Source organism: Numenius arquata, chromosome 4, assembly GCF_964106895.1.
Source record: "Numenius arquata chromosome 4, bNumArq3.hap1.1, whole genome shotgun sequence".
Lineage (NCBI taxonomy): Eukaryota > Metazoa > Chordata > Aves > Charadriiformes > Scolopacidae > Numenius > Numenius arquata.
Genome location: NC_133579.1, coordinates 19232414 through 19259534, shown reverse-complemented (window position 1 = coordinate 19259534; position 27121 = coordinate 19232414). Strand labels below are relative to the sequence as shown.

The following is a 27121-nucleotide window of genomic DNA, read 5'->3' as shown; positions in this document are numbered from 1 at the left end:
TTAGTGTTGGATGCTACAACGTGACTATCAAGCTGTCTCCATGGAAACTGCCCAAAACCCTATACTTTCAAGGTTTCAGCAACTGGTCTTTTCTACAGACCCTTAAAATGCAGTTAAGAGCACGCTGATTGCCTCACCTTCTTGTTAAGCTCAGCAGAGAAACACATTTTGTTTTCCAAGGTATTTTCTTGGTCCCCATGGTGACTCACAGAAATCAAATAGACGCGTCAAGAATAAATGTACGTATTTCATACAGTGAGGACCAACCACAAATAAATAAGGATTTTTATAACTTTTAATTGTCTTTATGCATATGCGTGTGCATATCCACGTGCGTAAGAGTACACAAGATGCATAGATGGAAGAAGCTGACTTCTACTTTTATGAGCCCCTTCTTGGTGTACTTGAAAGCTTTAGGATCATGGAAACTCCTTCTCTTAGAGATGCACTTCAAACCACGCTGGTATCATGGAGAGAACCTACCAGCAGAGTCCAGACTGGTCTAGAACACAATTCTCCCTCTCTCCCAGGGCTTTGGCACAGCTTTTCCAGGTTGGGCAGATCTTGAGACAGCCTTGCACACAGTGCAGGGTCTTTGCCGAATGAAAATGCACTGCATTTAGGGAACACTAGTGGGAATTTATGACATTTTTGCATAAAGCTTTATGAGGTCTGAGCCAAGAAACCAACATGATTTCAGCCAAGAATCTCCCTGTCACTTTTGCCTGAGCACTGCAGCATGCAAAGAAGAGACTACTTCAGTCTGCTTTATAACCAAGCGAGCAAGTACCGCAAAACCAAAAACATTCTTGTTCGAGTTATGATATACATATACATTTTTTAAACAGATTTTTTAATCCAGAACTCTCTCCCATTAGGGCAGAGATGAACAAGGAAAGCCATTTGCTTCAGAAGGTGCCAATGGAAGGACTCTCTTAAAGTGTCACCTATTTATGCAAGTAAACAGCCCTCAGCAGAAGCAAGGAATTGACATTCTGGACAAGAATACTTTATAGCACTTGCATGCTAGGCAGCAATGAGAGAGGAATTAAGATTTATACAAATAGAAGCACATGCACAGCAGAGGCTTTAAGACTACAAAAATGTGGAAAAAAACATGAATTCATTTTATTTCTTTTGGTTGGTTTGCCCCTGGAATTAAAGTAGATAAAATTCTCATGTGAAATGCTATCTGTGAAGAGAGGTGCAGTGAGCATAACCAGGGTAGAAGCCCCAAAAGACTTGCAGTTGTGGCCTCCCCTTTTTATGAGAAGCAGGAAAAAGAGAGTATCTGCTTTAATAAAAAACATCAGTACTTTTCCAGTCTTTAAGAGGGATATCATCCATTTTTTTGTGCTGACACAAAGATGGATCTAGTCGATCCATTCTCTTCAAGACACCATGGGGACCAAAGAAGTGTATAAACAGACACAAAATATAAAATCAAAGACTACAGGAGGCATTCTGAATAGCTGTTATGTATTTTGGGGGAGGACTAAAACTGCTGGGGTATAAGTACAGTGGGCTACAGTTAGGTAAATAAGACCTACGGATAAGATACTCTTTCAGACACTCCTGCAAAAGTACTTCCACAATGTCTGGCAGCCAGCATTACATATAGGACGACCTGGCACAAACACTTCTAAAGTTAACAAACAAGGAACCAAAGCAGCTGTCAGGGGATGCTTTTTTGTATCAGGGAGCCTCCAACACTATTCAGATATGCTAAAGACAACATAGTGGTGCACGGGATGGCCATATAGAAAAGAGCTGCATACTCCTGATCAGATTAATCTAAATTTTCTTCTAAACAACGCATAAGAAAAACAGTGTAAAACTCAATGCAACTTGATTTCAGTTATTCAACTTCAGAGTTATTTCTTCAGAGGCGGGAGGAAGAAAGAGAGAATCCAAAATCCACTTTCCACTGACCTTCCCATTTATTCTTCCTCTTTATAACAAGTTGTCTTAATAGGTTAGTTGGAAACAAGCTGAATTCCCTACTACAAGTTTATTGGGATAACAGTAAACATGACACGGGAATATGAACTCATGAGTAACCAGTGTCTTGCTGAAGAAATTTTCTCAAATACCATTTCTCCCTCCTATTCATGATTTAAAATTATTTCTGCTGCTTAACTTTTAGAAACACTAACAGGTTTCATCACCAGATATAGATTGGCAGCCTTAATCTAAACAAACTCACTGACAGCACTGTTAGAGCTCATTAGCGTTCTCACCAGATGCTTCTGTCTGTATATATGAGCATCTCCAGTTTTTCTTTCCAGTACATGACCCATGATACTAGCATAGCTTTCAAATTAAAACAAGAAATCTCAGCAGAGCTTCAAATCCTTGCTCTTCTGGGGATCAAATCTGTGCAAGACTATGAAAGAGCGTTCCATATTTCTCAAGCTTCTTAAAAGCATTTTTTTTGGTGTTTTACAGATCACTTTAGCATTTTTTTGGCATTTCTCATGAATCTACACAGATATGACTAACACACACACTATTTGCTTTCACAGCAAAAGTGCAGAGAGCATTTGTCACTATAAATATCACACAGGGCTATATATACAGACGAAACCTGTGCTTCGTCTGTCTCTGCACAAAGCGATGCTTTGACACGAAAGCTGTCAGAAATCATTACAGGGAAGAATTTAAAAACCTCATACAATGATTAAGTCGCTGCAGCCAAAGTAAGTATCATAAAAACAAGTTATGACCCAGCTCCAGTTTTTAAGTGAATGAAAAATTAGAGGGCAGGGAGGCCAAATATGTGGGCTTCACAAAGAATGTCTCTTTGAATCTGCAAAGCAGGCCCAATCACATCTCATGGTTAGTTTATTGGTCTATCGGCACTTAACAAGAAATGAAGTGATGGCAACGATCTCAGCCCCGGCTCATCAGTCACATAGGTACAAAGCGTCCAAATGGAAAACAGATTTTCTGATTCTCTGCACCTCCCTAGAGGTCTGTGCTCCTGTCTGAGGACTACAGCGATCTCCTTTCTTGGCTCATTTGCAAGATAAACATATTCTGGCCTCAAATGCTGCTCCTTTCCAACTGCGGGTGAAAACTCTAGTCAGTCTAAGAGATTAAGAGGATGATCTAGGCCACTACTCAATCCAAGAAAAATGCTCATGTGGGAACGCAAAGCCGTTGTTGTTTTTTTTCCACTGTATCTCATTCTGCAAGTCCAGATTCAAACAGTTTCTTTATTCTTTATCCACATTAACTTCCTTCCTTTTCTTTTTTTTTTTTTAAAGGGAGTCACACACTTGGATTTAAACAGATTTTTACAGTACTAGTTAAATACTGTTTTTCTGCACCTCTGATGACTTATGATGTGATTGAGACAGTTCTCATACCCAGGCAATCTTGGGCTGGATCAATATGGATCAGTATGTAATTTTAACACTTCCAAACATCTGCAGGAAGCAACATTAGTGATCAGATAGACAGTACTCTTCTTAACTACTCCATATGGAAATTTATGGTTCCTTATAGCTACAAGATACCTTGTGAAATATTTGTAAGAGCTGGTAGATCAGCCCATACTCTTGTAGGCAAGCTCTAGTTCAGTTCTTGCTTTCTTCCTATCCATGTCTGTCTCTGCAGTCTCTTTTGATCTCTATTCTAAAACTGACGTATAGTGTTTCTGAATTTTTCAAAAATTAACTGACTTCTAACCCAAAATCATCTGCATTTCAGCCCTTGGAGCAGCAGTTCCTCTGTGTTCCTCATGCTGCCTCAGATGGCGTATTACAGAGCTCTAAAAGCATTCTTACAGCAAGTTTTAAAACACTAATGAAAGACATTAGGGAAACTGCTAGTTTTGATAAAATTATTAGTGCTACAGACAGATCTCATGTCCTTATTACTTATTCCCCTCTTTGAACTCAAGACAATATATATAATTTGAGCACTGGGTTAGAAGCTACAACAGGAAAAGGACTAATTTGCTCTGTTACAAAAACCTTCTTAAGTAAGTTAATTAAACCATGCACATTAACAAACACAGACTTTTAAGGCTGAAGAACAGATTGAATTATCATAGTGACACGAGGACAAATCTTTAGTTGCTATAAAGGCACATAATTTCATTGACAACAGCGGCTAGAATAAACTTTGTCTAATTTATGTCTAGAGTTGGCCAAAACCCCCAAATCTAGAAACTCTTGAACTTCAGGAAAACTTTGATCCAGTCCAGACTTTGTGGCTCTGATCCACTTCAGCTGGGAAGGACCCAAATCTGCTTAAAATATATTTCACAACACATCTTTGCCTGCATTTTTTTTCAGATAGGTCACAAATACCACAGTAGAACCATTTGTCCTTATTCGCAATACCTACTAGCAGAGCCAGCTATTCCCATCTCCAACCCAGAATGTTAAAAAAAAAAAGAAAAAAAAGATGCAAAAGCAAGCTTTAGATCAGCAAGTTGACTTGCTACCAAGGAGCAAGAAGAAAGCTAAGGTACTAAAATCTGCACAGTCAGAATGTTTGGAAGAAATTCAAACTGGTGAGAAACTCTATGTGACTTGTACAGTGTGGAACAGCTTGCAAAGCACAAAACAAGCCATAGCACTCCCTTCTTGTTATCCCCAGAAAAACCAAAGACTCATTTGACTACAGTTTCTAAACAAGCATATTATGCAAGTTTACTTTTTTTTTTTAAAGTAACAGCTTCATTCACTGTAGTAGGAAAGCTGTGATCACAAACCACATAGGAAGGCTGTGGTTTTCAGATGACCTAGCTGAGAGTGATGAAACAAAGTAAAATATAATCAGGGAGAGTCTGACAAGCTCTTTTGACTGCATTTACCACTGATAATTTAACAAATGAGCTGTTAGTAACTTAAATCAAGTACAGCCAGATCCTAGATCTGCAGATCATAGGATAATTCCAGTAGGAATGGACTTCAGGAGGTCAGACCAGGTTGCTCAGGGCTTTGTCCAGTAGAGTCTTGAAAACCTTGGAAGACAGAGACTGCACAGCCTCCCTGGGCAACCTGTGCCCCGCCTGACTTGTCCTCACAGTGAAAAAGTTTTTCGTTATACCCAATCTGAACCTCTCCTTTCAACTTACGCTTGTTATCTTTCACCTTATCTTACCCCCACTCCGCCCCATGCACCACTGCAAAGAGCCTGGATCTGTCTTGATAATTTCACCATAGCTACTGGGTGGCTGCTGTTTGTCAGGTGCTCCCAAAGCTGTCTCTCTTCCAGGCTGAACAAGCCTGGTCCAGCAGCTGCTCCTTGCAGGATAAGTGGCTCCAGCCCCCTGACTTTCTTGGCAGCCCCCTGCCCAACTCACTCCAGTTTAACAATGTTGTCCTTGTATTGAAGTGCCTAAAACAAGCTCCCTATTCCAGATGGGGTCTAACAAGTACTGAATAGAGGGGCATGATCACTTCCATGAATTTACTGCCTGTGCTACTGTTAGTACAACCCAGGATACTTTTGGTCTTCTAGCTGCCAGGGCACACTGCTGGCTCATGTTCAGCTTGCTGTCTACCAAAATCTCCAGGTCCTTTTCTGCGAGCTGCTTCTAAGCCCTCCAGTCCCCCCTGTGAAGAGCCAGAGGCTCTTCCTTCTCATGTGCAGGGTGTCACATCTGTCCTTGCTGAATTTTGTAAGATTTCTGTCAGCCCATTTCTCCAGCTTGTCCAGGTCCCTCTGGCAGGCCAGACAACCCTGTCCTTTAGTGTTATTGACTGGTCCTTCCATTTGGGTGCCCTTTGCAAATGTGAGTGCGCTCTATCACCTGATTCTTCAATAAAGATGTTAAACAGGATGGGTCCCAGGACAGACCCCTGTGCTACTCCAGTAGTCACAGGCCTCCAGTTACAGTAGGAATCATTAACCTCTACCTTCTGAGCCTGATCATCCAACCATTTTTTTATCCATCGAATTGTCTGCCTATTCAGATTGTAACAGTCTAATTTGGGTATAAAAACATTGTTGGAGATCCTGTCAAAAGCCTTGTTAATGCCAAGGCAAATGACATCCACTGCTGTCCCCTGCAACGATAGCAGTGGGAGTTCTGGTACTGAACCTCAGGGAGTTTTAACTCTTGGCTCTGGGAAGACACACTGGAACCAATGGCTGGTGCACAGACTCTCAGAAGGAGTATTCTTCTCCAAAACACCTTTGGAAAGTATAGGTTTGTATTACTGGGATTCAGTAGGCCAAATTCTTAGCTGCAATAATCAGCCCAGCTCCATTAAACTCAGTTTATATACAGTAACTAATCTCTGTTAACGATCCTGGCTTATTATGCACCCGGTATTTCTTGCCTCAACTTTACATGCAGGTTGCACAGACAGGCCTTAGAAGCGTCAGATAGGAATAGCAAGGGAAACTAGAGAGATGCAGAAATTCCTTTAGGTTCTCCTGGGAGAAGCACAGATCCACTGTGTTCCTGTGACAGTCTTGCTCTTACCTTTGCAAGGAAACTCCATACTGCATATTGCCCTGAGGTTGTGCTGCTTTTTAGCTTCACTGTGTGCAACATCAGAAAGAATCCCAACAGTCCACTGCAAGAGATGAGGAAAGTTTGTTAATAAAGTCTCTTAATTTCAACTAAGCAACCTCTTACAGGCATCTTGGTTTTCCTAATGCAGAACTGAACAGTCACCCTTCAAGTAGTGTTAATCCCATTTGGAGAAAGAAAGCCTGTGGACAAAGAGCTTACATTATGTCCACTACATCTTGGGTTTTGTTCAGTCAGTGACTGGAGTCTGGGTAAAGTAAGTTTGACGTTCTTATGCCTGGTCTCTAATGCACTTGCATAATCGGAAAAGTAGAGATTATTGGAAACATGAGGTGAAATATTAACTTCAGGCACTGAAATGGCTCCAACTAAAGGCATTGTTAATTTCAACAGGAGCCACACGTTTGGCAACAAACTCACTTCAACCTCCTCAGAGCCTTGAACTGAAAAAAATAACCACTAGAAAGTTTCTGCCTGAAGCTTTCAAGCTGTTTAAACTTCATGAAGCCTAAATTCCAATTAGGAAGTCAAATACATCTCTCCTGTATAACAAATAGATGACTCAGTAGTGCTGGGAAGAGAATACTCCAAAGCTCTCTTTTGACGATTAAGTGAATTTTGATTCTCAAGTCACATAGGACAGTAGTCCCCAGTACTCCTGTAGCCAAGACTACTTTTAAGGAAACTCTGTTCCACATCTCACTGGACCTCACAGAGCTTCTAAGCTTTGGCTCTGGATTTTGTTTCATTTGTGACATACTTATAACCCACTGGTTGTGAACCAGTGAAATAGTGTGAACCAGCAAGCAGGGAATAGAAAAGGACTTCAAAAGACGTAAGGCACAAATTGCTGTGAGGCTGGTTGAGAGGCATAAGAGATTACAAAGTACTGTGGGAAGCTGCATGGGAAAGGAGACCATAGGATCAACACAGCACACAGGTGGTGAAGTAAAAAGTGCCTTGGTATTCAAAGAAGGTATGCTCTTCTGGATATGGACGCAATGCAGTTGTTGCCCTCTCTGCAATAGCAGGAAGGGTGGAAGATGGTGGCTCCCCAGGTCAGAAGTTCCGTGCTGGGCTCCAGCACCTCAGCCAAGTGCTGTTCCCTGCTCAGTACATGTGGCAAAGTAGCGTCTCAGCCACATGCCAGTACAGGTGTTTTTGACACACCAAACAGCGGGGTAACGTAACTGCCCAGGAGTAGGAGGTACTAGGGTTTCTTACACTGAGCCGTAACATGAGACCCCCAAAGGACTACCCACTGGGCCTGGGGCCAAGAAAGCACATGCTGCTTTGATGATAAAAGATGGGCTCAAGCTCAGCTCCCTGTTGCAGAGGATGAAGGGCTGAACAGTAGAGCATTCCGCTCAGAGAAATCAGTGAGTTCAATGAAGCAGCATTGCCCAAACTTTTGTTCCACATCTTCTGCCCTGCTGAGGTCCTTTAGTCAAAGTGACTTGAAGCTGTTTAGTGTAATTCAGAGACAAAAAGTGAAACAGCTAATTATAATACCTGAAATATTGATGTCACAATTAACATTGATTTATTTCATTAAATAAATGGAGCACTTTGCACCTCACTACTTATGCTTCAGACATTCTGCACAGGTAGCAGGTTTAGCTGCTTACTTTACATTGTATAGCTTTATCTCCAAATCCTTTATGTCTACAAAGACACTAGATTACATGATGTATGAGAGCAACTGAGATGCTTGTTTCTCCATCTAAACTATTCCTTTCCACTTGCTGTAGTGTACAGTGCTATCTACTATACATGGACTGAAGCTGGAGCTACGGAAACTGAAGTGGGAGGCTACAATAGTGGTAAAATTCTAATGAAGTGAAAGAGAAGAATATCTGGGCTAGGCAGATATCAACTAGTGCCTGCAGTTAGACCTTCTTTACCTTGTGATAGATTTCACCTACCTACCATGGAACAACTTATTCATTAATTCCTAATGGCAAATTACTTGTAGTGTGGATAGTCCACCCCTGCAAAAAGTCACTTTCATACCAAAAAACTATGTACATAGGGAAATTATTTAACGGTCATTTTTAATATCCCCTTTTAATGGAAATTATGGATACAATTAAGAAAATCCCTAACAATCAGGAAATATTTTTGCCATCAGTTAGCATAAAAATATTTTTTCCCCTCTAAAAAGAAAGTACTTCCTTTTGGCAAAAGACTGGAGGGAAAAGACAGGAATAAGTTTTTTTGAGATAACTAAGACCTATAAAAAACATACTTAACATTGTCCTGTGAGAATTACACTAGTGGGCAGTGAACTTTTGCTACTCAAAATAAAGGAATGCTTGTTAAAGCCTTTCCCTTTTACCCCAAAAAAGCATTCTGCCAAATAACAAGATGTACAGGCAAATAAATCCATGTACACCCATATACTGCTGAAGACTAATACTTTGTAATCACTGCAAACAGCAAATTTTACAAGGGCTAATCCGACTTGAGAAGCATTTAAGAGATGCTATTTATCAAAGCTTTACTACATTAGGTAAAAATTATTTTACTGGTGACTGGGAACTCTCCTGACCAGAACGCACACACTCAAATAAACACATATATTTCCAGCATATTTGAATCTCAGGCCTTCAAATGCATATCCACAGATATGCACAGATACATATTCTCTGCAGTTTTACTGGCTTATGCCAGCAGTAAGGTTTTGCATGTTCCAAAATTTTTAACTGAGACTCAAGGTTGGAAGTCAACGGGATCTCTTATTTTGAAAACATTCACATGTCCTGTTATAGAGAGGTTACCTGGCACAGCAGCTGCTATGAAATCTGTAGAAGTACAGGAATGGAAAGTCCAAGGCACTGAAGAGATCACCTGAGGGACAAAGCAATATACTTAGTGGAACACAGGGGAAGAAAATTACCCACTGTTACAAGCAGGGGAAGAGCAATTATATGAACATTACTAGTTTAACATTCCTTTGAGCCTTTACAGCTGGCTGACTTTTCATTTATGACACTTTCCACATTTCTAGTGTGTTTAATGATTTCTCTCTGACCTTGTTTCTAGCCAGTTCCTGCCTTTGGTTGAAAAAGGGGAAAGGGATATGTAAGAGTATTCTTTGCTATTATACAGGAGATCCTGCTTAAGCAACAGTTGCCGGTGGACAGACATGCACATATCCACTTCTTTTATTGCAAAGCTCATGATAGTTCCTACTAAGCAATAGGAAACACAGACATATGTTGGCTGCTTCCCCCTCTGGCATTTGAACTCTGTCACACAGAGCAAGTTGAGAGGTTTAACAGAGTTCTCCCAAATCCAAGCTGAGCTCTCGAGTACTTGCATTTCCAGGAACCTGGGTCCTGGTTGTTCCTGGTAGCAACCACTCCCAGGAGTTCTCTGGCCTTCAGGCTCTACAGATTCGGAGGAAGCTCCATCTTTCACTTTTTGAAATGCAGTACATGCTTAACATGTCTGTCGATCCTGGTGGGGGAATGCTATATACACAATATGTACCACCAGGCAAAAGGGGGAATTTATGTTTATTTAAATGCTTTTGCTTTTGTTTTCTGACTAGTGTGTGTCATGTCTAGTGAAAGCAACAGATTATCATCTTCATCCTTCTAATTATTTAAACACTGGTATGATAGGAATATTACCCACCATCAAATATTTAATTTATCCATTTTTAGCCTTTTAATTTTTGCTACTTCAAATCCTGCCATGGGCTTAAGTGATGGGATATATCTTATGAAAGCAACACAATTAAATCTCTGCATAGCATTGAGGGCAGTGCAGTGAAGTTCTATATGGACTGCTGGGACACTGCTGTGAAGAGGACATCTTCTCCTAGGGAATCCTTGTTCTTTACTATGCACCACCTCAAAAGCTGTTCTTTGTTGTCTGTCCTATGGTGCTTCTTCGCAAAGGGCAGGTAAGAAAGGTATTAGTAAATATCATGCAAATTACACAGTGTTATATACCCTCCTCTCTTCTTCCTACATGATATCATATTACTGATCATATTCCTGTTGAATTCCAGGACTAAAATCCAGGGTTTGGCCTCTAAAAACATGCACGGAAAGGAATGGCAATATGGAAACCTAAAAAAGGAACAACTCAATCCACTTTACCTGCTGGATGGGATGCAGAGGCCAACAGCACCACACTAAAAATTAAAAAAAGATTAATTGTATACTACAGAATTTATGACATGGCCTGAACATTATAAATTGACAGGCTTGTGTTTGATTTTTCATGGTGAAACTTATTCTAGTTAAGTAGAATAACTGAGGCATAAGTATCAATTTTTTAAAAAAAAAAAAAAAGTTGGTTGGGAAGGAATCTCCAGGGTCACCTAATACAACCTCTCACCTGAAGCAGGACTACCACCAATATTTGATCATGTCTTCTGTGGCTCTGTCTCAAAACCCAGGTCTCAAAAACCTCCCAACATGGAGATTCCACGCTTTTCTGGGTAAATTGTCCCAGGGCCACCCTACCTGCCAAGCAAAGAAGAATTTCCTGATGTCCCATCTTTAAGCCACCAAAGCAGCAATTTATGGTTGTTGTTCAATGTTATACCATCTGCCACTCCTTAGAAGAGTTTGGCTCTGCTGTCTTTGCAACTCCTTTTCAAGAAGGTATAGGCAGTTGTTAGCTTGCACCTTGGTTTTGCCAGATGACTGGACTGGTTTGCCAGTCTCAACAAGACTAGCTCCTTCACACTCTCCTTACAGTAGTCCATGTGCTCTAAGTCCCTAACTATGGCAGTAGCCCTCTGCTAGAGCTTCAATTTCTCAGTATCTTTCTTGAATTGGGAGGCCCAAAACTGAACAGAGTATTCAGGCTACTGCCTCAGCAATGCTCATAATAACTTCTCTCAATCTGATGGCCACGATCCTTCTAATGTAGCCTTACATGGTGTGCCTTAATTTGCCATGAGCATGCACTACTGCCTCATATAGAGCTCAGTGTTGACTCTTACCCCCAAGTCCTTTTCAACAGACCTGCTGTTCAGCCAGCTGGTGACACCACTGAGACAGAATCGATAGAGAACTGCACTTGTCTCTAGACTAAGTGTCTCTCTGTCCAAGGACTAATTTAAGCTGTGTGCACACCAATGTCTGCTTTATATGGATGTGCATATATTGCATATGAGTCAACTATAGAGTCTTACGCATTGCACACTCATGCCCAAAATGTGAGTAAAAGAAAGGACAGAGGAAGTGCCACAGTTTAAACAAGTTTTAAAAAAATGCATGAAAATAAAACCAAGTACCAGCCCAAATGATGCAGACTTTTCAGAAAGGTAAAAGTGAACAACAAATCAGCTGTGACCAACTCTTTCCCTGGAGCATCACTTAAGATTTCTGAGGTCCTACAAAGACTTGATCCTCTGAGTTTCCAGTAAAGGCTGTACAGAGCCTTTTTCAGTGCTATCGATTCTTCTAGTAAATTTCTGGGGTTTTCTCCAAATTTTTTCATTTGATGTTGTTTCCAAGGCTAGAAGGCTACAGAAACATATTCTGGGGCACTGTAAGACAGGGGAAGCATCCATGTCTCCAAAGCAGAGCTACAGCTTCCTCCAATTACCAACAATGTACATCCATGACAAGCACAAAGGACAAGAGGGAGAAGGAGAAAAGAGTATCTGGAGAGTTTTCTTCTTGATAAGCAGCAAGCTTATCAAGTCAACTTGAAGGGTTGAAAGGTAAAGGTAAGGTAAAGAAACTTAGAAAGGTAAGAAGACATTCATTAATGTTATGAATGCTAAAGCTAGGCTATTTTCCCTGGCTAATTACCAGTGATTCTTACAGTTCACTGAGCCCAGTAACAGCAGTTAAGTGCCAGCCCATCCAGTAGAGGAATGGAAGCCTGCACGATGAAAAATTCAGGCAGATAAAAAGCTGGAAGTGGTTCCCAACACACAAGGTTATGGCTAGAAAACTGAACTCGCTGTAAATGAGCTACCTCCAGTACCTGCAGCAGTACAGTGTCATCAGCATGGTGCTTATACCAGGCCAACTCCTGTTTCCAGGGTTAACACAGCTACTGTGTCCAAGCCTGCTCTCTCTCAGCAGTTCTCTACGTGAGCCACCAGGCTACTGCGTTCAGTGGCCTGCCTGCAGCATGAATCCCAGCATCATTCATAGAGACACGGGTAGCAAAAGGAACTGCAAAGAGCATGGAAATCCCGGGGCCAGGGAAGCCTCGGGGAGAAGCTTGTCACTGAAACCAGCCGCGGAAGACAACGGGCTGAAAGAGGAAACGATCCATGAGTGACAGGAAGGTGGGTATTTTAGGCTTAATGTTTTATACAATGTCTTTGAAAGGCATCAGCTGGTACAGTATGTTCACATTGTCAACATTTATACATGTTTTAAATAGATGTGGTTGTCACAAAGATATTAAACAAGGCAAAGCAGATCACTTACAGTAGGCAATTCCCTCCCGCCCCTCCTCCCCTCCCCACATGCTCTCCCTGCATGGGACAACAAGAAGAATTCACAATAAACAGGTCTAATTCCTCAGTTTCCTGGTAAAGAGAGAAAAGGAAACGAAGGCCTACTGCTTTTGACTGAATAACAGAGAAAACAGGAGACTGGCAGGGCAAGTGAAACTGTATCAAAAGTGATGACAATTATGACTAAGCCGTGTTTCTCCACTTTTGCTTTTTGCATTATTAATTTTTAAACAAAAAACAGTGAGATTGGGAAATGCTTAGAGAGAAATTTCCTTCTGCAACCAAGAGGAATTGATAACCCTACCAGACATCCCAGGCCTTTATCCAAAGAAAACACAGAAGGAAAGCAAAACCTTCTTTGTGAAGCGCGGGGCAGGTTAAGGCACATGGGTTAGATGGCATTAAAGCTGTCCCGTAGCTCTGCTCTGAACAGAACATCAGGAGAAAAGAAATGATGATGCTGTAAAACCAGATTAGGGATTCAGAGCTTTCCAGCAGGACAGCCTGGACATCAGGCTGCAGCAAAACCAAAATCCCTGTGCCAGATTTCGCTGCTCCTCTCTTTCCCCTGTACTCCATAGTGAGGGCTGGGTTACCCGTGGTTTTCTTCCCGGCTAAAAAGAGGTTTTGTCAGCAAGAACAGCAAAACATGCCTGCAAAGCTGCCCTTCTTTATTGCAGAAAAACTACTGCAGCTTTTTTAATTCACAAAAGTGACAGATTAGCAGCTCTTCCAGAAGTTAGATGTAGTTCAGCTGCACAGAATCGAGCCTTTACCTCATACCTTTGTCAGTGCCATTTATTCACCATTTGAAACTCTCCCTCTACAAGTCTTTGTTTTCTCCTCTCCAGTGACTGCTCGGCTATCTGGCACGTCCTGGTGAACAAATACCAGGCGGTGACAGATATTGGGATGTACTGAAATTTTCTTCCAGGTTCTCCACAACTACCTGCCTCAGAATAGGAGAAAGCCCAAGATGAGCCGTGACTCACTTCTAAGACACATTACATGCCAGGTAACCATTAATACCCACACCCCACTTCCAGCTAGCTGGGGGGGGGGGGGGGGAAGTGCGCGGGGAGAGAGAAATCTGGCTCGCTCCTTAATAAAAAGTGGGGGACTGGAAAGGAATAAAAGAAAATTCAAGATTACTGGAAATACCTCTAGGAAGTAGAAAACTAACGCAGAAGTCAGAGTGCAGGGAAATACAATACTGCAGTAAAAAAAGGCAGTGGGAACAAGAAGAAGGATTAGAGGGAGGTTCTTAGAAGTACATTTCCCCTCTTCTCTCCCTCCCCCTCCCTGCTCCATATGCTTAAACACAAGGGAGATGGATGAACTGGATGGGGTTGGGCACTGAGAAGCAACATCACCCCTCCCTGCTCTGCATAGCATGGCTCTGCTCTCCCTCCAACACTTGTTCCTGGTCTGGCTCCTTTTTTAAAAGCCATTGAATAATCATGCTTAAGTGATGAAGTGAGAAGACCACCACACTTTCAACATCAGCAAATATTTCTTCAGATCTGTTTGGTTCTGTAAAGTTCCTGTTCATGTACATTTGCTTGAGACGTTCTCCCCTCCCAAATTGTTCCAGATTTTAAAACAAGAAACAGTGCATGGTACGTAGGGACAGCATATGTTAGCAGACCTTGCTAATTTCAGTTGCACCTTCAGAAGTGTCCAAAAGAGCCAATACAGTTAATGTTTCTTTTTAATCTCTCTCTCTCTATATATATATTTAATCTAACATACTGGTACATTCTAACATCTAACACTGGGGCAGAATTTTTAATCTGCTCTATCCAGGCAGTCTCTACACTCAGTACAACTGTGCTTCGTACTGAACAGAAGTGCTTTGAATGGCCTCTATTGTAACAAACCTATATATTTTCCTGTGTTTTCCTATACATTAGGAAAAACTTCTTCACCAAAAGAGTTATCAAGCACCGGAACAGGCTGCCCAGGGAAGTGGCTGAGTCACCATCCCTGGAGGTATTTAAAAGATGTGTAGATGTGGTGCTTAGGGACATGGTTCAGTGGTGGGCTTGGCACTGTTAGGTTTATGGTTGGACTCGATCTTAAGGGCCTTTTCCAACCTAAACAATTCTATGATTCTAAACACTATCTGGCTGTGCCCACACAGCTGCTTTCTTTCACCCGCACAGCCGCATGTCAGCTGCCTGATCTAGATTAGAAATAAGAAGCTATAAATGCTTATTCATAATAGTGCTAAGAGGAGGAAGTTGCACTGATACTGCACTAGCGAGTTCCTTCATAAATCGCAGAATCATGCTTGTTCAGACAAGACCACCGGTACGTGTTAGACTGTCCTGCTCTGGAGGTGGAACTGGGATGCTGTCATGGCTGACACAGTCCTCAAGAAGCCCTGAGAAGAAGCAGCAGCATATACCTTAACGCCTCCTAAATCACAAAATTTAGTGCTGGGCACCCTCTGACAGAGATAAGCACACATTTACATTAACTCTGACCCAGAAAATGCTCGTAAGGAGTTAGCACTCATTCACAGAATGTTCAGGGTAAAATGCCCTCTATTCAGTGTAATTTAAGAATACTTTTGATGGTTTTCTACGGAAATTAAGCTTGTGCAATAAAGCTATATGTACACATACATACGTAGCTCTACATAGCTCTCAAACATGCCCTCTGCAGCAGAAAGATTTCAGCCCCATTAGGCACTGGAGGACCTTCACGGCAGTGGCAGGTCATGAAGGTCACAAACAAGGAGAGACCTGCCAAATTTCACCCCCTTTCAAACATCATCCACTATTATGACAAAACAAAAATCAGATGTCACTTATCCCATTGCCAATAGTACTGTTTGTTTTCCCTAGACAAGATGAGGTCCAAATGCTATGGACTGCAAGCTTCTCTTACACATAGAAATAAATACATACATACAGATATAGACACATGGACATGTAGATATCCACAGATCCAAGCCAAAAAAATAAACATCCAGGTTTCTACCTCCTCTAAGCCACCTGTTTTCCAGCAATTGCTTTGCACCATCATCTCACAAGCTACACTGACATTTAAGCCCCTTAATGGTGACAATCTTTGCAAGCTTTGATAACATATTTTTGCTTTTAAGCAGATGCTAAAATAGCTATCTTCCAATTTGCGCAATTCCATTGTTGTTTTGTTGTTTGTTTTTTTTTTTTTTAAAGAACAGTTTTAAAATACATACCACTGCACCTCACAGTTTCAAGAAGTTTCTTCCTTTGAGAAGCCTCAAAATCAACAGTCATACTTTCCATGTAACGTGGAACTCCTGCTCTCTGCTGGACACAACTTCGCAGACTTCAAAGGATATCATCAACTAACACAGCAGGAACCCAGCCCTGACTTTTCGATCAAAGCTGCAAAATTAAGACCTTCAGCCAAAATCTGAATTTAAAGGCTCAGGCCCAGATGCAGTTTTCAACTAAAATGACAACTGAGAGCCATAGTGAGGCAGGTACCAAATGAAAAATCAATTGATTTTACTGCTTGTTTCATGATTGTCCCTTCAATACAGAATAGCTACAGCTTATTCATGAGTTACTTCTGCTCACAGCAGCATATTTGCAAGTTCCATGACTAATTCTTTGAAACACTTTCAATAAACACAACTACCTTCTTTGAGCAAAACTGATTTGCTTTGCACTTCATAGTAGATGGAAAACAACAACCGACTTAAACAAGGGCCTACTTCAAGCAAACTGATATTCAGATATTGTCAACACACAGGACTGTGATGAATAGACACTGGAATCACGTAAATGCAAAATCAGAGACCTGCATTACTTATGGAAATAGGAGATTTGATTGAACTAAGACAGGAGAAACACAGTATTACCATACTGATGATGCTCACGAGCTAAATGGGAATTGGAGTGAACTAACTGTGCTCCACTGGTGTCCCTGATGTGTTCCTATTAAGGATCTTTAATGTGGTCAGACAAGAGCACGCATCCATCTAATCAAATGGACATGCACAAGTTCACTTTTGTTGTGCTTATTCCTAGCTTCTGCTCTCTCTTTCATTCCTTTTGACCATTCATTCTTAGAAGTTAGTATCTGTGCTCCATAGTGTTCCCATACAATGTTAGGTACCATGCCAAGAAAGAGGTCAACATATACAAGATGTGATCATGGATGGAGGAGAATCTAGTAAAGTCTCTATATGACTTACTTCAAATAAAGCCTCACAAAAATCAAGTGAAAGCCATGCACGCTGAATGTTCGGGCTTATATGGCTCTCTGAGGAAAGCACTGACTTTTTTTTTTTTTTAAATTAAAAAATGCAGGGGAGTCTGGTCAGTGACTCAGGCTCTTTCACTAACTACAAGATAACAAGCCACTTTTATATCTCCAAATCAGAAAAACAATTGAAAGTTTGAATTACTCAATCCCACTAATGGCACTCTGAACAATCAGTTGCTGCTCATGTTCTTTGCACATCATACTTCTGTAATTGCTACCTCCCCTTCTGGCAATTTTGTACAAGTTCTATTTTCTAAAGTGGGGTATTGCCAGGGAGTTACTCTGTAAATATTATTTCTGGAAATGATAGATCACTTGTGCACACAGTGATTAAAAAAATTCATAATTAACACCTCGTTACCTCCCCAGGTGTATATTGGCATGTCCATCTATAACCAGAGCCAAAAAATTCAGCTGCTAAGCCATTCAGCTTAGCACTGTTCTTTCAGTGAATGTCCTGCTAAAGAAATACATTTAAGTAGTGGTAGCTATAAGTTTCATAAACCAGCCACAGTTGAAAATGAAAACATATACCACATAAAACCAGCTATAGTATATCAAAGGCTTATTCATTTTACCTGAATACATAGTTGATGTACTGTTGTTCCAGATCACTGGGAGAGGAGGGAAAGAAAAAAAGTGTTCTTTTAGTAATGGAGTTAATTAACTCGGTATACGAGATCAGTATATTAAGTAGTATCATAACACTGTAATATCACATAATATTAATAGTATATAATATATGGCACAATGTTATAATTAAGTAACACTAAAATTCTATTATAATTATATACATTCTAACCATAATCTATTAATATTATAATATTATCAATATATTAGTCAGCATACTAATTTACACATCGTTTGCACATTATTTCTGTTGTTACTATGTCAGTGGGAGTCTCATTTAAAGTGAAGATAAAGTGAGACTGACTAAAATTTAGACCCTTTAAACAGAGATGGAAAATGGCTTTGAAATAAATAAGCTTATGCATATTCTATACAGGCATGTATTATGTACATACACACAATATGCTGTGGCAACATATCCATTTCCATCCACACAGCCAACTGCAGATTATAGACACTGCGAACATGTAATGCCACCTGCTTTCAAAACAACTACTGTCTGGCTGAAGTTCTAACATGTACCTGGGATTAGTGCAAGGTGTCAAGGTTTTTAAGGTACTCAGCCATTCCAGTCCTGTGGCAAGTCACCAGCTGCTAAACACTTAGGAGACTGTGTCACAAAGGGAGATACTGACAGATTCAAACCAAGGCTAACACAAACTAACATTTCCTCTTAAAGCCTCTGCCAGTAATTTAGGGGTTCTTTTTTCAGGATTGAGTCATCATCCTTTGATAACACACTGTTTAAAACTAATCCAGTGTTCAAGTTCACAGTATAACTATCACTAACCACATGCTGTTGTTATCAACAGTAAATAAGGCTCCTCTTGCAAGAGAAGTCATTAATGATTAACCAAGTGGCCCAGCTCACACTGATAATGCAGAGATCCCTACAGTTTACCTGACTGCTACACAGATGTGTCTCTAACCCTCTTTGATAGCAATCTCTTTCTTTTTAAAAGAATATGAAAACACATTACCTTAAAGAGCTAGGTTTCCATAACTTGTGAAATACTTTGTAAGCCCCTGTAATTGAAATGACATGTGTAATTGCCATAACATGCAATCATTCTGACAAACAACGGCTTGTCTGGCTGTGGTACCAGCACACGCAGAACCCCCCTGAATTACAGTTTAGCAACACAGCACAAAGGATGCCTAAACCATGAAAAAAATGAACCTATCACTTCAAATTAATGGTTTTCAAAGTGTTATCTTCTGAGAGTACTGTCATGCTATGTGTTTCTGCCAGTCCTTCTGGAGACAACTCCTAGCTCACTGCAAATGCAGTGTGTGTGTGTTTATGTACATATGTGTGTAAATACACACAGAAAAGTGTCACAGAATGGGTTCTTCAGCCCACCCCATTTTTTTGAGCAACTTCCATGATATGTTCATCTAGCAGACCCCTACAGCTGTTGGCTCTGAGCCGTCTTTCCTGTTTAGAGTTCTCTCAGCTGTAGGGCTCCAGGTTCTTTACATTCTTGACCTACCCACCTCTTGGTTATCTCCCATTTCTATTCTGGGAAAAGCTTTAAGCACTCAAGGAAGGAACAAATCAGCTTCTGGCTCTGTTTTTGCAGACCCTTTCTTCAAGGCTTTGTTGTTTGGGTTTTTTTGATTCACAAAGAAAATCAGAACATGAAAAGCAAATCCAGTAGAACACTATGTAATAGATGTCCTCAATCCTGCCTCTGTTAGACAAGCTGAAGGGTAGAACATGTCCTTTCTCTAATGCTCTGTCTTGATTAACTGTGCGGTAAGTTAGTTCATCTGTTTGCTCTTTTCTGTAGCATCTTCATTCTGTGTCAGTTGATAGGAAATCTTATTACACAAAAAGACCCCAACAGTCATGTCAACAACTTTCTCTCAAAACCAAGAGAAACGGAAAGCAGTTATATTCTGAGCATAAACATTATATTGGCACTTCCTACACGTTTCAAGCACATAGAAGAGGCCTCCTGAAGACTCTCTATGCAGTTTCCCATCTCCATGCACTGATTTATAAATGAGACCTCTTGGCTTTGAGAAAGCAATAATATCACTTGTTAGAGCAAACAAGTATTTGAAGTGAAAAATCCTTAACTTTTTACCTAAATGAGCAAACGTTTCCCATATAACATTTCCTAAAGGAAAAAAAATTATACTATTTCTTATTTGTATGTCAACATTTTAGAATGGGATCTCTAGATCTCCCTAGGCACAAATACATATAAACACATTACCTCTGCCCTGAAACTTTTACAGTATGAATACACAAAATAAAGAAGGAATCATCCCTAATTTGTAGACAAGACAACATATGAATGAGTCACTAAGTCTATAGAACAGCTAAGAACCAAATATAAGTCCCTTATTATCCAGCCTAATGCTCCAAAAGACACAAATCTCCTAGTTAAAAATCACTACTCCTCTTTCTGGGTCTGACTGTTTCTAGCTTTTCAGGGAAGAATTATGATTTATCCAAATCAATGTTTAGTTTGAAAAAGACAAAAGAAAACCTGACAGGTTACATAACTCATTGTTAATTATTTTTTTTTAAAATGCATATGATTGCATAAAACCCCACAATATTTCAACATCCTTCCTCTGGGAGCATATTCCATGATATTTTAGAATATTTTTGTCAGTGTTTTAAATAAAATCAGTGTGTGCAATAAAGCTCAAACTACAAGTTATTGCTTGTTTTTTTCATGTTTCTTCTCCCCTCAGAAAGAAGTATCTCATAGTAGGCAACCATCAAAAACTCCCAGGAAAGCTTAGTGCTGATTAAAATTGTATGTGCATTTTCTCATCCTCTGTTATCAGACTGCGATATCTAGTTTATTCTGTTGTTGTTTTCAATGTAAAAGCTATAAAAGGAATGGACTTTCTTATATTTACTGATTTCTTATATTTACTGATTCATTCTTTCCAAGAGTTTCTTACATCAAGAACCTTAAATATCAGTAATTTTGTAATAAAGCTGATTTCTCCAACATATTTACTCTTCCTAATTATTTTTTTCCAAAGAAAACTACTTACCAACACAGATCAAGTGAATTAGAGCCCATAAATAACCGTTTGGATCAAACTGCAATAAAGAACATCTACATAAATAAAAGCACATTCATGTAAACATACATACCGTTATTTCCCTGCAGTTACCTTCAAAAAGCAACCTATGCTATGCTACAAAGAAAGAGAAGATGACTAAAGAAGATTAGGAAGACTAAAGTTTTTCCTGTCCTGCGGAGAGATCTGGCATATGCCTGTTATCCCCGCTCTCAGCTAGTCTTGGTGAGAATAGCTGTTTCTTTCAGATATGTACACCATTTAAAAAAGATCTGAGCATATGGCCCCCAATCTGTTTAGTCATGCACTGGCTGTCAGGGAGGGGCAAGAGGATCGGAGGAACATCACTAAGGTTTTTGTCTTGTCTCCTTTCCCCTCTCGTCCCCTGCAGCAGCTAAGCAGTCCCTCTCCCCAAGGCTTCAGCCAACCACAGAGTATCCAAAAGAGTGCTTTAAACAGGCATCTGTCTCTGAGCAAGGCAGGCTCTCTTCATACTCAAGGTGGAAAAATCAACATTTTGAGAGGAATTCACCTGGCATATTTTAGATACCTGCTTTCAGGGGAGACGAATTATACACCAGAAGTTCCTGCTCTGAACCACGGACTATGAAGGGAGCTAGTGCAAGTGCAACGCTTCTGAGCAACCTGCTCTAGTGGAGGTGTCCCTGCCCATGGCAGGGGGGTTGGAACTCAATGATCTTTAAGGTCCCTTCCAACTCTAACCATTCTATGATTCTATGATTCTATGATGGCTATATTTGATCAGATGCATCCAGACACGTCCCCAGATTCATCTTACCTGACTTCAGATATTAACTGAAGTATCTAAAACAAGAAAGCAGCCTTCCTAATTCTCCAAAAGAGAAAAGCTCCTCCAAAAAATAGATCTTTGCTGGACTGAGCACTCTCTGGAGGTACCTCCTTTCTTTCTCCGGTAGCCTCAGAAAGCATGTAGAGTGGTTACAAGCTAATTAATGAACCTCCTGAAAGTATGTGCAATTAACGCAAACCTAAGTGATTTGATCTAAGCCCTGTAAGAAGTTAAACTGTGGTTTCCCCAGCCACCACCTTCACCAAAGTGCTGTAGGTCCACACTGCTCAGAGGTTTTACCATGATACAAACACACTAAAACCATCAAAACTACCACATAGCAACAGGCAACATTTTACAATTCCTTCGCAGGAGTCCCACCCTAGCTTACAAGTAAAAGCCGCATCCCTTATATGCTAACAAGATGTCAAACACCAAGGTCTAACGAGAGCTGCTTTACAAAGCAGAGCTCACCTGTGCGTCACATAAAGGCAGGCACACGGCTGCTACCAGGAGGAACAGCACACTGTGGAGAAGAGAAGAAAAAATACAAACAAGTCCAAAAGCTGCTAACCTGGATTTGTACTCTCAGCAAAGTATAGGCAATTCCACTCAATTTCACACTGACATTTCATTTGTTTAATTTTTATTCCATATTTAAGAAGTAATTTCTGCCACCAAAATTTTTACATCAGGCATTCTTCATAACTCTTACACAGCAAAGTTGTGTGAGAAGAGAAACAGCACGAAACATCTCAGCAGTGATGAAAACAAGTTTTTTGGTAGGGTATATTATTCTTCACTTCCCATGTGGCTTCACTAGGCTGCTTCATAAAGCCAAAATCAACCAGTTTCTGGATGTGAATGGCTAGCAAAAATTTCTTTCATTAAGGTGAATTGTTTATTACAACAATTCCAGCAGAGGTGAGTCTATTAGAAGTTATGGTGTAACTCCAGATCACAGACCAAAGTGGGAGTGAGTGGAATTACAGTATAAATGGCTTAAGGACGGCACAAGTCCTCCCCTAGTCCACTGGCTTCGACAAAATAAATTCTTAACCTGTGGCTGAGTTGGTATTTCTACAGACCACACTGAATACACTGATGTGGAATTTCTGTGGACTGTTGCCGTTAATAATAACAAACATTTGCTTTTGCAGCTTATTTTCCTGCTCTCTAGAGGCATAGGAAATGACAGAATAAAGATGATAAAAAACCTGGTATCCTTGACAATAATCCAGTGGTGAAAACAAGGTCACAATAAGTCAGATAATGGAAACAACAGGAAGAAATAAGGAAGATGGTGCCTGTAAGTACACTAAATAATAACCCAACATTATCCATTCCAAGTACAGCTAAAAGATTACAGAATGTGGAGGACAGCAAATATGCATTTTTCATGAAGATGGGGGGATGTATGAAACTTCTAATACATGACTGGCTGACTTCGGTTTCTTCCTTTCTATCCCCTTTTTGAAGCCTAAACAACTAGGGCCAACGAGGGCTGGTAGGTTGTGTAGTTTAATATGAATGATTCTAGCAGAACTGGATATCACTCACCTTTCCTTTCTTAGGAAAGGCATTTTTAGCTATTTTCTACCACACTAATTATCCTTCTCTTACCATTTAAGATTACCCACTGGAACTTCAAACCTGATTTTTATCTCCTTTCCAAAAACATACTTATAAGCACTGCTTTGTTATTCAGGAAGACTGGCCTTCTGGCTTTTTTTTTATTTTTATAAGGAGGAAATATGTATCTATTTAGGCAATTGTTAAAAAAAAAAAAAAAAATTTAAAAATATTTAATTACTCCTATGTTGCAATTTAGGCTAACCACCGCCCACGGGAATGTGCCTTACATTCTTCATTGTTTTGGTGTGCCATTATCTGAAGCAAATACAGAAGCTGGAGCCAAAACAAGTCTGAATCTGAAGCTGAGCAGTTTGAAAAGCTTACCTACAGACTTTCAGATGAGAGGTTTGCTGTAAAAAAGAAAGTATGATTAAAAAAATTAGAATTTCAAAATAAAAACGATGAAATAGTGCTTTCTCCTGCAAAAACAGGAAAGTGATGACAGCTGGTCTTACTGCACCACACAAATTAAAAATCCAGTAAGCAACATTCAACAGCCCCTTATGTTTGAGCTCTGCATTGATTTGAAAAATTAAAACATTAATTTGAAAAAAACATTAATTTGAAAAAAAGAACCAGGACTACAGATTAGCCTATTTCATCTTGATTTATATTTTCAGATTACTTACCAGCAGACAAATCTAATACCAGACATTAACTTTATACCTGGTCCTCAAACTTAACTTGAACTATACCAAAAGTATGTATTGTATGTACTCAAATATTGAGTGTTCTTAATTAATTAGGTAATATCCCAGCCAAATCAGTCTTGGTCTAAACTCACGAGAGTTTCCCAATCCTTTGGTCCAAAATTATTCTCCAGAAACTTCCCAGAAAGACCCGTGTTTGCATGATCCTTGTCCATAGTGGTTCCTTCTCCTTCCAAGAGAGGAGACATAAACACGTGAACTAGAAGGAAGATATGAAACACTTTGACAAGGACACTAACCAGAGGACAGTGCCGCAGGGCTATGTCCCTTGGGCATAACCGTAGTGACCTCTCCGGTTTGTTAGGAGTAGCAAGCATGGGCCATTTATTTGTCTTTCTATATACACAACAGAGGTTATGAGAGGAAGATCTCTTCCACAGCTAGCCAGAGGCCACTGTAGAAATGACTCTGTGATGAATGATTTCCCAGTGTTACCTCACACAGGAGCTCTCTGGTCAATTAGAAAAGCATTTCATAAAAGGAAGGAAAGGATCCTAAAAAGAAGGATCCCCAATGCAGTTTGTGCGAAACAAACCCATCTCTTACTAAAGAGAACAGGAATTACTCTCTTGACTTCCATAGGTCTTGGGAGAGATTCTCAAGCATTCAAAACAAATCCAGAAATGCACTGTTTTTCCTGCATTTCATGTGGAGATGTGATCTATCTGTAATCATACAATATATCAAATACTAGATATATTATACTGCTTAGGTCTAAGGACCCAGCCCTCCTCCCTCTCAGCTCAAACAATGAGATTCTTACATGAGACATGAGAGAGAGGCGCTATTAATTTTCAAAAGGAAAAAAACAAGCAGGACCAAGCCAGTTTTAAAAATGCAGATCAAACTGTCGATACACATTTGCAGTGTTTCATCAACTGAAGGGGAAAAGAAAACATCAATACAGATACTTGTGAACAGCAAAGCTCTCTCTGGGTCTCATTAGTGACTAGCTATCACAGCAAGACTAGAAAAGCACATGGCACTAATGCCTGTATTAAAAGAAATTAGCTGTCTAAAATAGGGCAATATATCACAGGAGGTACCTTGAATGTATCGATTAATAGATGGATTACCTCTTTCTGCACAAACTTCTGGAACCCACAGGTTATAACTTCTGCCGCATTGTGCATGGTGAGGAACACCGGGATTGGCTGTCATTGGGAGAGAACAAAAATGCCCAAATTAACCCAGAAGAGTCACATGCATAGAAAGGGCCACTCCTCTTAGGGACAGCTGTCCCACATGTTTGCCATATTGGGTTTTGGTTTGTTTTTTTAAGCTGTAAACCCCTGACACATCTCCTAAATGGGACTTAGACCCATCACTATTACAGGGCACAGGCCATCTTTAAACGCAGACCTTGCTTGCTGCTTCTCCCGCTTTCAAGTGCTCAGTGGGTTTGTTTGTACACAGCTACCTCAGTGAGATTTGGTCTGGGTTCTTGCCTCTAGTTTTGCCTCTCTGTTCAAGAATCTGCAGCCTCCACAGGAAACAGTTCTCATTAGTTTTCCCATCTCTGTCTACTGGTACTAAGAATACAGTGTGACTCCTAGCAACAGAATTACAAGCAAGATGATTTTAGGTGATTGTTTTCAGTTACTGCTAGGAAGAGCTGCCCAAAATTAGGGTAGAAACATAATAGTTCATACACAAGTGATGTTGAAATTATACCCACTGGGGTATCTGGACACCATCCCAACATGAAATCATTAAGAAACAAACCTCAGTGATAACAATAATGAATCAAACACTCATTGCCCCAGGCAAACCCAGCCAGAATTAGTGGTTCATAATATTTCCTCCAAATCAGATCCATGGTCTCTCAGGCAGCTGAAACAGAAGCAATTCCCTGCTCTGATTAAGATAATCTAAAGACTAAGGCAGTTTTAGGAAGCAGTATTTCCCCACTTGTGTATAGTATTTAAATCACAAAAATAGAGAATGAGTTAATTTCTCAATGATGTCCATGCATTTTAAGTACCAGGTGATATAAGCAGCAAATATCTCTCAAATTTGACTTTGTAAAGTCTAATACAGTCATAAATCTGTATTTTCTGGATTTTTCTTTTCCTCCCCATAAAGCTAGATAAACATCACTAATTAAACATTTTAAGTCATCATGACAACTTGGGTGGATCCATAAACACAACAGTTACACCAAGATAACTTTTAACACCTCTAAATTAGCAAGGAATGAAAATCACACAAACACAGCTGGCATGAAGTTGTCAGCCCTAGCTTCACTGATTCTGAAAAGCAATTCTCAACCCTGTTGCTGGACAACTGAGAACATAAAACCAGAAGTATCTAACACAAGCATCCTGAGCCTGACACAATAATAGGAAATACAAGAAATAACCATACACAAGGAAAGCTGACAGCAGAATTTACATTCTTCCTTTTGTGAAGCCGATTTATTGGGTTTTTCTTCCCCCCCCCCCCAGCTTTTGGCCCTTCCAAATATGTTTTGGAGCCAACAATGGCTCCAGTTTGCCTAGCCCAGTTAACCTTCTCCATATGTCTATGGTCTTTGATGTGAGTATTTCTTAAATTTGTGAGTGGGCTTAATGCTTACGAAAAGAAAGGTTTACTGGTTGGGCAGGCAGGGTGAATAGACTCTGTACAAACCTCCCCTCACAGCTTTGCATACTTTTGTTAATGCATCACAGTCCAGAGCTAAGCAGCCCTCCTCCAGTTCTAGCCCTTAACTCCTGGGCAGGGGAGACTGCCAGGACCTCTAGGGAGAGGTCACAAACAGAGATTAAGATTGTAGGCCTGCCAGTACACAGGAGTGTTTGAAAGTGGGTCTCCTTGGCTTTGATCAAAAAAGTGCTGTCATTTCTGCTTTAGAAATAAACCAACTTAATTCAAATACACTGCTGAGGTGAGCCAATTCAGGTATGAGCTTGGGATAGTCCATTTTCCTTCTTACTGTGTCATAAAATTATTGTATGCGAAGTTATTGTAAGTAAAGCTTCTACAGAGGATTGAATTTAGCCCCAGTAAAAGGCATTACATAGTAACTATGGCCTAAGACTACTTATCCTTTCGTCTTTCCTCCTAAAATG

General features: G+C 40.2%; 1 protein-coding gene across 2 annotated transcripts in view; it reads right to left on the bottom strand.

Annotated features, from left to right (window-relative positions):
• Window positions 1-27121, bottom strand: part of TMEM241 (transmembrane protein 241) — a 57937-nt gene that overhangs the window by 19939 nt on the left and 10877 nt on the right. For both annotated transcript variants that reach the window (XM_074146605.1, XM_074146606.1), the window contains 9 exons: window positions 25127-25204; window positions 23665-23690; window positions 22180-22231; window positions 20865-20913; window positions 18821-18866; window positions 17789-17824; window positions 10612-10646; window positions 9280-9349; window positions 6449-6542 (listed from right to left, as the gene is read on the bottom strand). In XM_074146605.1, coding sequence (XP_074002706.1) covers window positions 6449-6542; window positions 9280-9349; window positions 10612-10646; window positions 17789-17824; window positions 18821-18866; window positions 20865-20913; window positions 22180-22231; window positions 23665-23690; window positions 25127-25204 — 486 coding nt within the window. The remainder of the gene's footprint in view (window positions 1-6448; window positions 6543-9279; window positions 9350-10611; window positions 10647-17788; window positions 17825-18820; window positions 18867-20864; window positions 20914-22179; window positions 22232-23664; window positions 23691-25126; window positions 25205-27121) is intronic.